This window comes from Varroa jacobsoni, unplaced genomic scaffold, assembly GCF_002532875.2.
Source record: "Varroa jacobsoni isolate VJ856 unplaced genomic scaffold, vjacob_1.0 scaffold_735, whole genome shotgun sequence".
NCBI classification, from domain to species: Eukaryota; Metazoa; Arthropoda; class Arachnida; order Mesostigmata; family Varroidae; genus Varroa; species Varroa jacobsoni.
Genome location: NW_019213637.1, coordinates 28,013 through 40,014, shown reverse-complemented (window position 1 = coordinate 40,014; position 12,002 = coordinate 28,013). Strand labels below are relative to the sequence as shown.

General features: G+C 40.0%; 2 protein-coding genes across 5 annotated transcripts in view; one reads left to right on the top strand and one right to left on the bottom strand.

Moving 5' to 3' along the window:
* The first annotated feature begins 1,491 nt into the window (after positions 1-1,491).
* Positions 1,492-10,415, top strand: LOC111263116 (uncharacterized). 2 transcript variants are annotated; one of them, XM_022837936.2, is made up of 5 exons: positions 1,492-1,742; positions 2,128-2,298; positions 3,953-4,150; positions 5,080-5,275; positions 9,702-10,415. In XM_022837936.2, the coding sequence occupies exons 1-5, from the start codon at positions 1,740-1,742 to the stop codon at positions 9,968-9,970; spliced, it is 837 nt and encodes a 278-aa protein (XP_022693671.1). In that variant the 5' UTR covers positions 1,492-1,739; the 3' UTR covers positions 9,971-10,415. The 2 variants fall into 2 exon arrangements, with proteins under 2 accessions (XP_022693671.1, XP_022693672.1); XM_022837937.2 differs by having other exon boundaries at positions 1,494-1,602.
* The window catches only part of LOC111263114 (tropomodulin), a 27,897-nt gene continuing 23,942 nt past the window's right edge, over positions 8,048-12,002 (bottom strand). For 2 of the 3 annotated variants that reach the window (XM_022837934.1, XM_022837933.1), the window contains 6 exons: positions 11,506-11,575; positions 10,957-11,075; positions 10,503-10,745; positions 9,468-9,551; positions 9,089-9,212; positions 8,048-8,692 (listed from right to left, as the gene is read on the bottom strand). In XM_022837934.1, the coding sequence (XP_022693669.1) occupies positions 8,664-8,692; positions 9,089-9,212; positions 9,468-9,551; positions 10,503-10,745; positions 10,957-11,075; positions 11,506-11,575 (669 nt within the window). In that variant the 3' untranslated portion in view covers positions 8,048-8,663. The remainder of the gene's footprint in view (positions 8,693-9,088; positions 9,213-9,467; positions 9,552-10,502; positions 10,746-10,956; positions 11,076-11,505; positions 11,576-12,002) is intronic. The other variant, XR_002682030.1, reaches the window with a different exon arrangement.

Genomic DNA, 12,002 nt, shown 5'->3' with positions numbered 1-12,002 from the left:
AGCGAATCAGTTAAAGTAGCGCCCTAAGAGGATATTGTTATTAGTTGAACTTTAGCACTGTACCAACATTTAAAGTTAAGATGGAAAAGTAATGTGATGGTAAAGTAATGTTTTGTATGCCTGTATTCCCATTTAAGCTTGTATTAAGCCAATAAAGCATCCGCGAATCTTAGAACCGTTTTCAGAATATTAAATTGATGCAGCGTAAGAGAATTATCATTTCCAAGTTAGTATATTTTTTATGATTTTACACACTCGGCAGCATTTACGTAGCATGATTGTTATCGGGATGCTGTCTTAGTACGATCTGTTAAATGAACGTGCTGAGCTAATCAGCCCGTAAACTTGTATGCTCAAAAAGTAGAAACTTTATGTAAAGTTACTAGGTAGTAGAGAATGGATATTTAATCTAGCAGTCGGTAGTAGAACGGTAGGTGATGTCCAACTATGGCGACGGCGAGCGTTTCAGCCATTCGTCACTAGATTAATTCTGGGCACTCATTATTGAGTGCATTTTTTGCAGATCATGTGAGTTGTCGAGACTTTTCGGGACGTAAGTATTTACACAAACGTCTGCTATATACTTGAATCTCGTTTTAAGTGGTCTGATCTTAACCTCTTCCGGACGTCAAGTTTAATAACGGCTCGTATAGGGCCCTGCGTTTCCACGAGCCTGCGTGCTCTATCTTGTACAATTAGATAATTTTAACTTGTTATGAGCTTATTATTAATATATTTACCTTACAAATATAATTCAATCAGTTCTTTAGGTCCGTAGTTGAAAGCCAGAATATGCCACTATGGTGTATATGCTCTGGTATAAACTAAATTTGTGTATTGTTGTACTCCATTGAATGAAATGCTGCTAACAGTCAGGAAAACTCAAGGGTATTTCCGAAGTAAAGTATGTTAATGGAAAACACAAACACCTCTGTTAGGTCTCTCCGTCTCTGTGATACTCGTCTAGCAAGCTCTTACGGAGCTTACGAAGCTAGCACCTCCAGTAAATCTTCTGCTTATCATGAATCTTCAGTGTTTTCCAATAGGCAAGGACGTACCCTAGTATTATCAGTTGTCCCTTCTAGTAATGCCTACCTAATTACTTGGAACTCTAAATACGCAAACAATGCAGTAAGTATTAGATATCGTGCGAACGTATTTTGCTTCTCGCGTTTGCCGTGCGGAATTTTCTAATTAATGCCTTAAAAGAAGCGTTTATTTGAAAACGGTTCAAAACGTAAATAACACAGATGCTTGTTATTGTAAATAACATTGATCGTCAATCTCCGTGTAGTTTGTTGGTTACTAATACCTACTGCCCTATTAGGCCTTTGCTTGCATATCGCAATTGATTACATTGAAGGTCGTTATTATATATTAGTACAAGAGGCGGTATCTTCACTTAATCGTTATGTGAATATATAATAATGCCCTTTTGTAAGTGCTTTGAATTCCCGCTTATTTTACAATAGCAGCTGATCAATGGCGCCACGCCTTGTGCTCTCCTTATGAGCATGATAATTGACTGCTGAGGACGACGATGTTGTACCTTTCACAGCCCTAGGTCTGCGGGCATAAAATGCACGCCCATGTACCATTTGAGTGAGTCAATGGGCGACGAGGGCGAAATATCCCTCGTTGAGTTATTCGCTGGGAAGGATAATTCTAGTCTGCGTTTGTGAAATCGTCATAATAGTGAAATGTCGTAGTGAACGCTGTAAATTGGAACACATGACAAAATGGTGGACGTTTCTCAGAGTGAAGTTTTGTCACTAATAGAAAAATACAATAGGGCGGTTATAAATAGCCAAACATATCATTTTTGAGCCGTGCAAAGTTAAAAATACTAGGCATACTTTCTTTTGCATTTAACTCCTTACTACTGTGGTATTCTGTAGAATGTGGATGTCACTCCATGTAGGTCATGCCATTCTGGCACATCCATCTGGAAACGGCCTACTTCACGGTTATCGTTGGAAGTGTGCCTTTAACCGTAGAAAAACAAAGTTTCTCACAACAAATTCAATGTGAAATTTGTTTCTCATGATGTTCAATTAGAATCAAAATGCGTTAAATTATTGATTAAGGGAGTTCAGATTCGATATCAATCTTTTCGACAATTTGCAGGATATGTACGCACAAAACGCTGTGTTGATACTGCAAAATTTCCTGCACTACATTGCCGTGACCCCGTTTCATGCGCTTTGGCTACTTTGTACCGTCATATTAAAGCTATTAGCTAACTTCGTGGGCTCGATAACGATCAATAACGTGGTGGTTGCCATGGGAGAAGTAACAGTAAGTGAACTATAGGATCTGCGCTCAAAGTTGAGAACCAATATTATGTATTTCTTAGTAAAATTTCACTAGTGGGTAGTATTGGACCGTGCACTCTACCGGCCGGAAGCTGTTTCTACTAGACTTTCAGATTTGTCACCGTACAAGAGCTAGTTTTGCACACTTTGTGCGATGGAATACACGTTTCCCCCCGAACCCTCCGAAGCTTCGTTCTTTAGGGTTCAAGTGTCATACAGCTAAGTACAACTTGTAAAAGGCCAACTGTCTCACCGGAATTTGCCTCCGACTAGAGGGCAATGCATTCGTCCGAAAACGCTGTCTTTCATGAAGGAAGTGTAATTGCTTCTAATTAATGAGTTCTTAAATTACGGTGTACGGTAGTAGTCTTTCAAGAATATACAAGGTCGCTTGCTTGAAAGTTTTTCACTCAGTAACAAAATATTTTGCACAGGCCAAAGTGAAAGTGACACAGTTTTACCTTTTTTGGTTGGTATTCTCCGAAGCATGTCCCTTTTAAGGCATCGATACTTGTGCGTGTGTGTCCTTATGGTTATGTCCTTATGTTATAGCTTCATAGCTCGAAACGTGGTTTCATTTGACTTTTATCTTAGATGACTTACCGACACCGAAGTGTAGGAGTCACAAGTTCCATCAAGCAAAAATCTGTATAACTCCTAACTCACCATCAATTATATATATGTTTAGTGAAAAAAATTAGGTGAGAATTCCAGTTAATTTCCAATTTGCGTTCCAGTGATCGCACAGTAGCGCACGGGAAAAATAAAAGAACAGCGAAAGCAGTTCCTAGCAAGTTTCTAGAAAATAAAAAGTTGACACAACTGTTTTTCTACGATGTGTAGAATTTTGATTTTTTTAATACGTTGACCAGATCGAAGGCATCTCGACCATGAGTAAAGTATTGTGGACACTTGTTTACGTGGCTGCATGGGTAATTTAAAGAAATCATGGTTTTTTTTTAATTATGTTTACCGCCCACAACTCAGCACCGTTTACCTGTAACGATGCATATGTTTTGTTTGGAAACCAGCTGAATTGAGTCGACATAATCTAACATCGTGATGGAACGTACAGGATCCTCCCAGAGATTGCAACGGTAATGCCGGTAGATAGTAGAACTCGAAAAGAATGTTTATTGACTTAATGATTCTTTTCCATTTGGCTATCCGCAAACAATCGAATCCTGCTTTTACTTCTGTTTGACCCTACTCCCAAACTTGTCCATTTCGGTGCCTTCCAAAACGGTCAGTCTTTTAAGCATTCGCTTAACGATATTCTATGTAGACTGCTAGTAAATACTATTCAGCTTGAAGAGGGTGCAGAGTTTGAGGATCAGTGATATAAATTGAAAATTTCCCGTCTGATATCCACTGCTACGTATGAAGCCTGTATGAAAGCGAATATGGTGACCGTAGGCAAAGTTAATGGTCATATGAAGTACAACATGGCCACTAATCATGCGTACAAATCAGAAGTAAACGTTTGTGCAGTACCGTTTCAGGAGGACATAGAATTGAAATGATGAGTGTCCTTTGCAGAGAGTTGATTGCATGGAAATTAACGTTCACTATTGGAATCATAGAGAAGTTTCGTCAGGCAAAAACTTAAGTCGTGTTTTTGTTTGTTCTATTTTTAGATGCTCTTGTGGAATACGCTGACATTTGTGGTCAACATTTTCTATTATGTCTTTGCGCTAGTTTTCACTCTTTTATACTTCACCTTCACATGCATCCTCTGGCTAAATGCAGCTGTTCGTCAGAAACATCGTGGAAATATCTGGGAAGCTTCCAATATATTTGAATCACTTGTCGTAATTCTTCTAGCGGCTGGGGTGGTGAGTATGCTTATGTGTGTGCATATGTATGTATATATGCTTGTGCGAATATATATATATACATATATTAGATGCAAACATAGAAATATACACATTTTTTTTGACTGCCAACAACAGAGACAAATTTGAACGTGGAGTATCAGACAGCATTACCTGAACGACGCGGCACTGGTTCACTTCTGGAGTGTGATAGTGTCTGTGTATATAGGCACCAATATGAAACATGTAAATAAACGTAATTGATTGTCCTCCAAAATAGCCTTTCTATGAAACTAAGTTGTGGGCGCCTTAGTTGCCATATTCTGACCCCTATGACGCTTCCTCGTGGAACTCAACACAACAGAGACGATCTGTCATGAAGTGATACACCGAGTATTCGAACTCGAACTTTTGTAACATACAACATTTTGTGGTATTGAAAATCAATGTCTAACATTATATGAACACCTTATTATGCTACAATCAATTTTCTGCAAATGTTAGTCACTTGACAGCAGAGGACTGTGTACCTTTATCAATAGTAGTGTCTTTGCTATAATAGGTACGAATCAATCATTCTGTACTAGTGAATTATATAATTATTTACTGAACATTGATTGCAATATAGAACATGGTGTCCTATGTATGTACCCTTGTAACGAAAGTTACAAGGGTACATACACAGGACCGACACTAACCAAAGTCATAGACTTGGTACTACGTTGTATTTATAAGCCACTCTTGATATATACTTGATAAGGTCTTTTTACTTTTTACGGTTTTTACAGTTTCATCTTAACAAAATATCCACCGCCTATAAAAGTAGAAAGTCTCTTCTGGCCTCAAGTTAAAAGCCTTTTGTCTGTTAGATAAACACGTTGCAAAAGGAGTTTGGATATTAATTCGTGTTCTACTTTCGTCTTGTCGCACAATCCTTCTCGACGAAATAGGCTTGGACTATAAGCTTTGTGATGAGGCTGTTGAAGAAAGCATTTTCTTCCCTCATGAACAGAGGGGTATCTCATTCTAATCAACCTGCCCAACTTACTGAACCCGCTTTACCGCCATATCAAGGCCCCGCTCAACGAAGTCAGCCTATTCAGCAAAAGCCGGTCGTGCCAGCTTCCAAGAGCGTACCTCAGCGAGGTAGGAAACGTTTGTAGTTTACGCTTTTTATCATATCATATCGTAGACTAGATATATTATATCATACAGTACAAGGATACGACTGAATGACGTTCGGGGTAAAGCATCGTCAGCCCACGGATGTGTCTGGCAATTTTTTTTGCATTAATCCTGCCGAAGATTGATGTACACGCCACAGGATACGGCGTTCTGCCATTAACTACTGAGTCCCAGTCAACTGCATACATAGGCTGCAATGCGTCTACGCTTTATATCTATAGTACAAGGGCCCACGCTTAGGATTTGGTCCCCAACCGAGACCAAGAGATTTTCATTTATTCTTGATGCTCACCTCATGGCAGAGTCGCGTGTGACTAGCGAGATTATTATATGGTTCATCACAAACTTTACCTAAATTTATGCTTAGTAGGCGGCATACGGCATCGCTATTGGGCGCTGTAGCTGTAAATACTGAGAGGCGTAGGCGTGGGCAATGAAAAGGCTCATTTTGTGAACGATAGGATCATCGTTACTGATTATTACCAAAGATAGGATCATCTTTGGTAATAATCAGTACAGAGGCCGCAGTTAAACTGCCGAAACTTAACATACAGATAGTTGCAAAGCCGCTCTAATCCTGTGCCTTTACTGCCGGCAACAAGACAAATGCTGGCACAAAGTTAGCTAAACTTTATTAGCAAAATAATGCAAAACTTAAATGGCGCATCAAACTATGGACAAAGGATAAGTCGCAAAGTATTCATTCAGGCCATTTCCAGCCAACGAACTGTTTGGCCGAATCCCCAAGAGGCTCGAGGCAGCCTAAAAATAGATGAAATCTATTTTTAAACATCCTATTTTTAGCACAGCAGCCAGTTACACTTGTCAAAACTTTGTTGTAACTTTAAAGTCCGACCTAACCGACGACGTATGCAGACCTATTGTCATCAATAACTTCGTGTCAACAACTGTCACATGAGCGGTGCATATCTAATTGGAATCAGCATATACAAGTCAAAGGCAGTATAATCGTGGCACTACAAGCTGGCCGCTTTGCCGTCGTATATACAGCATCAAATAAATGAGGCCTTTCTCAGAGGTTTTTGCTGTAACTGAATGTTCCTTGCCATCTCCGCTTTTACGATTCGCTGTAGCGCTCAGTAACTAGATGGTCTACATTCGAAGGAGACCTCCATGAGTGTCGTCTGTCTTGACTCGAAACGATCCCATCCCGTGTTTCATTTCCGTGTGGACATTTTGTGCAACGCGTACCCATCGAAGCTTGGTAGCAATTACTGCCATCGGCCGTTTTCCCACGGCCATGAAATCCGTGATAGATTGACTGTAGAATGCTGTTCGTGGGGTCCTAGCAATCTCCGAATGAACGACGCCTCGTGAATTGGAACGCACCTGTTTCGTCGAAGTGGGCCCAAATCAACTTAGCGATGAGAAATGGTGCTGAAAAACTGAGTGATGCAATGCAACGCCGTACAATATGAAAGAGGCTCTAGCGTAGACAGGAGGTTCGCCGTCAATGGAAGCTTTAGCTGTGGATGTGAACGGATTGTTGCTATATAGTAGCACTAATACGTCATGTAGGAATACCCACACACAGATGCGTACCGAATATGTTGTGGCAAAATAGCAAAGCTCGACTGAGTGAACGAAAGCGTCAGCCGTTGTTGAAATGAAACAAATTACATATGGGACATACACATATGGGACGTACGCTGCAGGCAATCTTATGTATTTAGGTTATGTCGAATATAACCTAAATAGGTCGAAGGACGTACGTCGCAGGCAATCGTATATTCTACATAACCTAAATACGTCGAAGGACGTACGTTATTGACGAGACACAAGCGATATGACAAACGATACGTCCTAAGCTAAGTGAACAAATCTCGTTTGTCGATATCATTAATGACGACTGATTGATAGGAACGTTTGCCAGGGTTAAAGTAAAGGCCATTTTCGGAGTATGGTAAATGTTGTTTATTTGATAGGATGATAGAAAATCACTTCCGTTTACGAATAGCGCTACCTACCTATTTTCTTGTACGATACTTATTGTAACGTGTACGTCAATAAAGTCTATCATGATAAAATATTACTTAGTGTTATTTCAAGCTGCGCCGCATAGTCAGTTAATTAACATTTTATAGTAATAAGATTTTTTTCTTGTTATAGATATATTTTCCATAGCACGTCTCCATGTTACTGCTTTCAGAAAAAGCCTGTTTTAGACGCGATGAAAAATATAGCAGAAGGTAGATAAGTGAGCAGCGGGAACGTTCCCGTTATTGTGGAATTATACTTTCGACAAATGGATATTTTTTTACTAATGAGTCAAGTATGCATATTCCTAGGTTAGGAAAATGCAGATTTGTAGTCTAATAAAAAGAAGTTTCGTTCGAGTGTATCTTGTGTTACAGTAACCGACTGGCTTGGAGGAGCAACTAGAAATACGGATATCATGATTTGTGCCTGTCTAAGGCTCACGAAGAAACGCCTATTGCAGGCTCAATACTTTTTTTTTTCTTTCGAGTTTTCAGTATACGAGTATCAATTTGGGCGAAACATGCTATGCTAAGAATAGATTCAAAAAAAAAGGTTGAAAATCAATGATTGCTATTCATTATATCCTTTGCATCACCCAAGTTGATATTCAATTACCAGTTGGCCATTGTTGGAATTTGCTTGAACAGAAATTTCAAATAATTTGCCCTAGATCGGCACCTGCTGTTTCGGTGACATCTAACATATGATTCCCTGAGAAGAAAAAGGGGCAGCTAGGAATGGAAAACATTTTTATTTTCATTAGCGACGGATTTCACCGGACACCGATTCAGATAACGTACTGTCAATTAGATAAAATATACCCGTTTGCTATCAGACGACACGATAGCTACAAGCGCTTTAGCCAACGTTGTCATGTTTACCACTTGACAGCTACATCGATCAAAAACGGATTGTCTCATTCAACACCGCTCGCTTCACGTCCTTATGTATTCCCTTTTCATACAGCCAGACGTTTTCGGGATTACTTCTCGCTTTGTTATTTCTTTTTCCTTATTTAATTTCATTATTGAAGTCATCATATTATAGTTGTTATTCGCATAACAGCAACAGCGGAAAAAAAAATCTGTTAGAATTATTACGATCATGTATATTACAATGTTTCTAACGCCTTGCGCCGAGAACAGCCCACCACTCTCTGCTGTTCTGTTTCAATAAATAGCCAAAACCAGAATAAATAAGGGACCTGTATACGATTGCTAGTTAAAGATATCGTTGATTTCACTCACATCCCCATGGTTTGTAACCCAGTGTGCTTCGCAGATTTCCGCTTCGTAGGCCCACTCTATTACACATGCGTCGTATACTAGAGACTTAATACCTTTGGGTCTCAATCTTTTCCTACCCGTAATTTCCGAACTGCAAGGCAAAAGAAAAACCAAGTTTCCGAATGAACAGCGCGCCAGGAGTATAGACGTTTTATACAGTCTTAATCTTTAGCAGCTATGTCTTTTGAAAAATGTGTGCATTTGCTACCTTCAGTATCCTCTAAATGATGTTCTATCAGAAATGTTGTCACTTTCTTCTCGTTAGACTGAGTTCTGAATGAAGAAGGCAAAGAAAGATCGTTACGAATAGTCTCGTAAGCTTTTTGTTTTTCCTTTACGATGCTTTCGAACAGACTATGTGTAGTAATCTAATAATCAATGAGGAAAGCCGATGATCAGATAACGTAACTTCTATCCGTGACCTGACCTTAATTTCGGAGTAAAATAACTTCTACTAAAGTTACACAGTGGACACCAGCTATGGTACCTTTATCGAGGTTACGCTCCAAGTGAACGGCAACTCGTGTTCGTGCGTCAGCGAAATTAAGATGTAGGCCCACCGAAAGTATAGTCCTGTTTTGCTCTACTAACCGCGCAATCTCCATTTCCACCTGTAGATAAGAATCGAAACTTTTTTTTTGTTTTTTCAATTTAATCAAACGTTAATTGTGGTAGGATCTGTCAGGTCTGACAAAGAGCATCAAAGGGGCGCGAAAAATGTGTTCAGGTCGTTCTCACATGTTCGCTATCTATATATACTATAAGCGTATAGCACAAATATTATCTATACATAAAACTGTGGCGTACACTTGCAGTTTCCTTGTTTTTGTGAACAATACAATGCATGAATATAGTGCTGATAATACCTTACTGCCGAGAATGGACGGTCGCTGATTAGCCGCACGAAACTCCGTAACGGTTTGGGTAACGTTGATTGCTTCGAAGATGTGCTGTAACCCGTAGATGGAGATGTCAGAATGTTGGCGTCATGTATCCAGAATCGCATTACCATTTGTTGAATGACTAGGCCTTAGTGTATGTTAAACCTAGGCAATTCTATACTGCTCCTTTTTCTGAGTCGATTAATTTGCCTGTTGCAGGAACTTTTTCGATGGACAAATTTGAGGGTGCTCGTGCTACGCTTAGGCGTGGCATTAGACCACCGGACAAGCGTGCCGAATATAGCTCTCCAAGCCGGTCGCAAGCAAACGAACCCAATCGCCTACAGGGGTCTCCGCAAGGCGGAAAAATTCAACTGAAATCTGTACCTAGTAAGAGTACAAAACGTATAAGGAAGACTTCGAAACGAGCTCCACCACGGAGGATTAAGCGTCAAGTAAGCCATTCAGTGGAACACGACGAAAGCTGAATAACTTCGCTTGTTCCACTTTTTTATTCTTTTCAAAAGCAGATGAAATCTTTCGGCTCCCCATAGTGCGTACGGTGGTGAGGGCTGCATATAAACACGTACGGGACATAACAACTTTAACGAAAATCTTCGCGCATGATATAGCAGTGGCTTAATGCTGATATTAGCAGACTGCCGTTACACAACGTCTTATGAAGCTTCCCAGTATAGTCGCCGCCGCCGCCGCCGCCGCATTGAGTCTACAAGTATATTAAAAGTATTGATTAACATTAGCTGGCCACGAAGGTAAGAGATATCGGCTAATTTGAGGCCCACAAAAATGTCAAAAACGCAGGTCACCTTCTGCAATCATTGGTGACTTTTTCGGATTAGTGCCCCTATCGAGTTCCTTCGCAAGCATAGTTACAATCAAAATGCGGTTAAATACAGTCAAATTGCTAACGAAGTTCGTTGTATTTGAGTCATAAGTCAGTGCTTTTCTATATGGTGTACATACCGCGTGCGCATGTATGCATGTGTGCATTTGCCTTACCTTGAGCATGTTGCCTGAGAGGTAGTTAGACTCAACGTTAAGAATACGTAGATGTTTGTTAGATCGAAGAGCCTCGAGCAAGTGTTCGGCCGCTGAGTCCGTTAGCCGCGTATTGGCTAAAGACAACGCTGTAAGGTTTGTGTTGCGCCGAAGACCGTCAAAGAGCATTCGAAAAGCGTCGCGCTTTACTGTTGAAATGTTGTTCCAGTTCAGCTCGACCATATCGTCATCGTCATTATACACCTAAATCAGCGTAGTTTGCGTGAAGGACACACATCACTTTGTTTAAACATTAATCAATTAAAGAGACATTTGAACAGGAACAGGTCTTTCGCCTCGTAAATCCTGGTCGGAAGCACATGCAAGGATGTTAGTAACATCAGCGATTCTGCCCGCTCTCTACTTCACCAGCGAACGAGAATATTCAATTTATCTATATTCTTTTTCCTCGAACCTTTTGCGCGGTTTTTTCGGGATTCGTGGGGTTGTCGGGTAGCGGCGGAAGGGGTCGGGGCATGTGAGCTTTCACCAAAGTTTCAAACGTTGCCCACGTGCTGTGTAGGCCCAAGATAGCTGCAATGGCACAGTATTAAAGGACAATATATTCATCGCCATACATACAGCGGCACCCTATTTATCATGTACTGTATCAAATAACTGAACCGAAAAATAATGGCACAAGTGTTTTCTAAATAATAAAATAGGGCTGAATACTAGCTAGGAACTGTGTTTTCTTTATATTTCGTATGCCGCTGAAGCTAGAGTGCAAATATTGATACTAGTAGCATTCTGGGCGATGCCCTCACGTGACTAGTCTGGAACTCAAAAGCTACTTGTCTGTATTAATCAAGTAAGTCCTAAAAGAGGTCGACTGCACGCGTACCATTTTTTTTTTTAACATTACTGGTCGAATAGGTGTACAGCTGCTTTAATCATAGTCGTCATAGATTAAGGTTTTGTACATAAGGGAAAATGTAGCTATTGAAATAAAGGCCAATCAGACCTGCGAGGTCCACGAGGTCAGCTGTCGTCGCGTTGGCCAGCGCTTGTGACTCTTCAATATCTAGCTCGATCTGCAAGTAGTGCAAAGGCCAATGAGCTGATGGTTGATTTCATGCATAATTTAATGAGTGATAAATGAATCGTAGCATTACCAACATAAAATAAAATAAAAGCATAATAAATAAAAAAAAAAAAGTAAAATGAAAATCTCAACAAAAGAACGGTTTTCATACTTTTCTTGCGCTCATACATTCATTGCGCAATATTTAAACCTGTTAACTTATTCTTCTTAAACTTCAGCCCGGACTCAAGTTTAAGTAGCGCGAATACGCTTACATGATCTGTCCGTCATGTAAGTTCATTGTTGCTCGGATAGTTGATTATCGACAAAACAGCATGTTACGACTAACAATCTGTTTTGAGAAAAAATTAAAACAAACTTGAATTTCGCTGTCCTGGAAGGTAAGAATCGTATGTTTCACATGCCATGTTTGTTTG

What these genes read in the sequence shown, in the direction of transcription:
- LOC111263116 (XM_022837936.2), top strand. An exon ending in TTGCCATGGGAGAAGTAACA is followed by an intron (nt 2,299 to 3,952) that starts GTAAGTGAACTA and finishes TTCTATTTTTAG; the next exon opens with ATGCTCTTGTGGAATACGCT. An exon ending in CAAGAGCGTACCTCAGCGAG is followed by an intron (nt 5,276 to 9,701) that starts GTAGGAAACGTT and finishes TGCCTGTTGCAG; the next exon opens with GAACTTTTTCGATGGACAAA.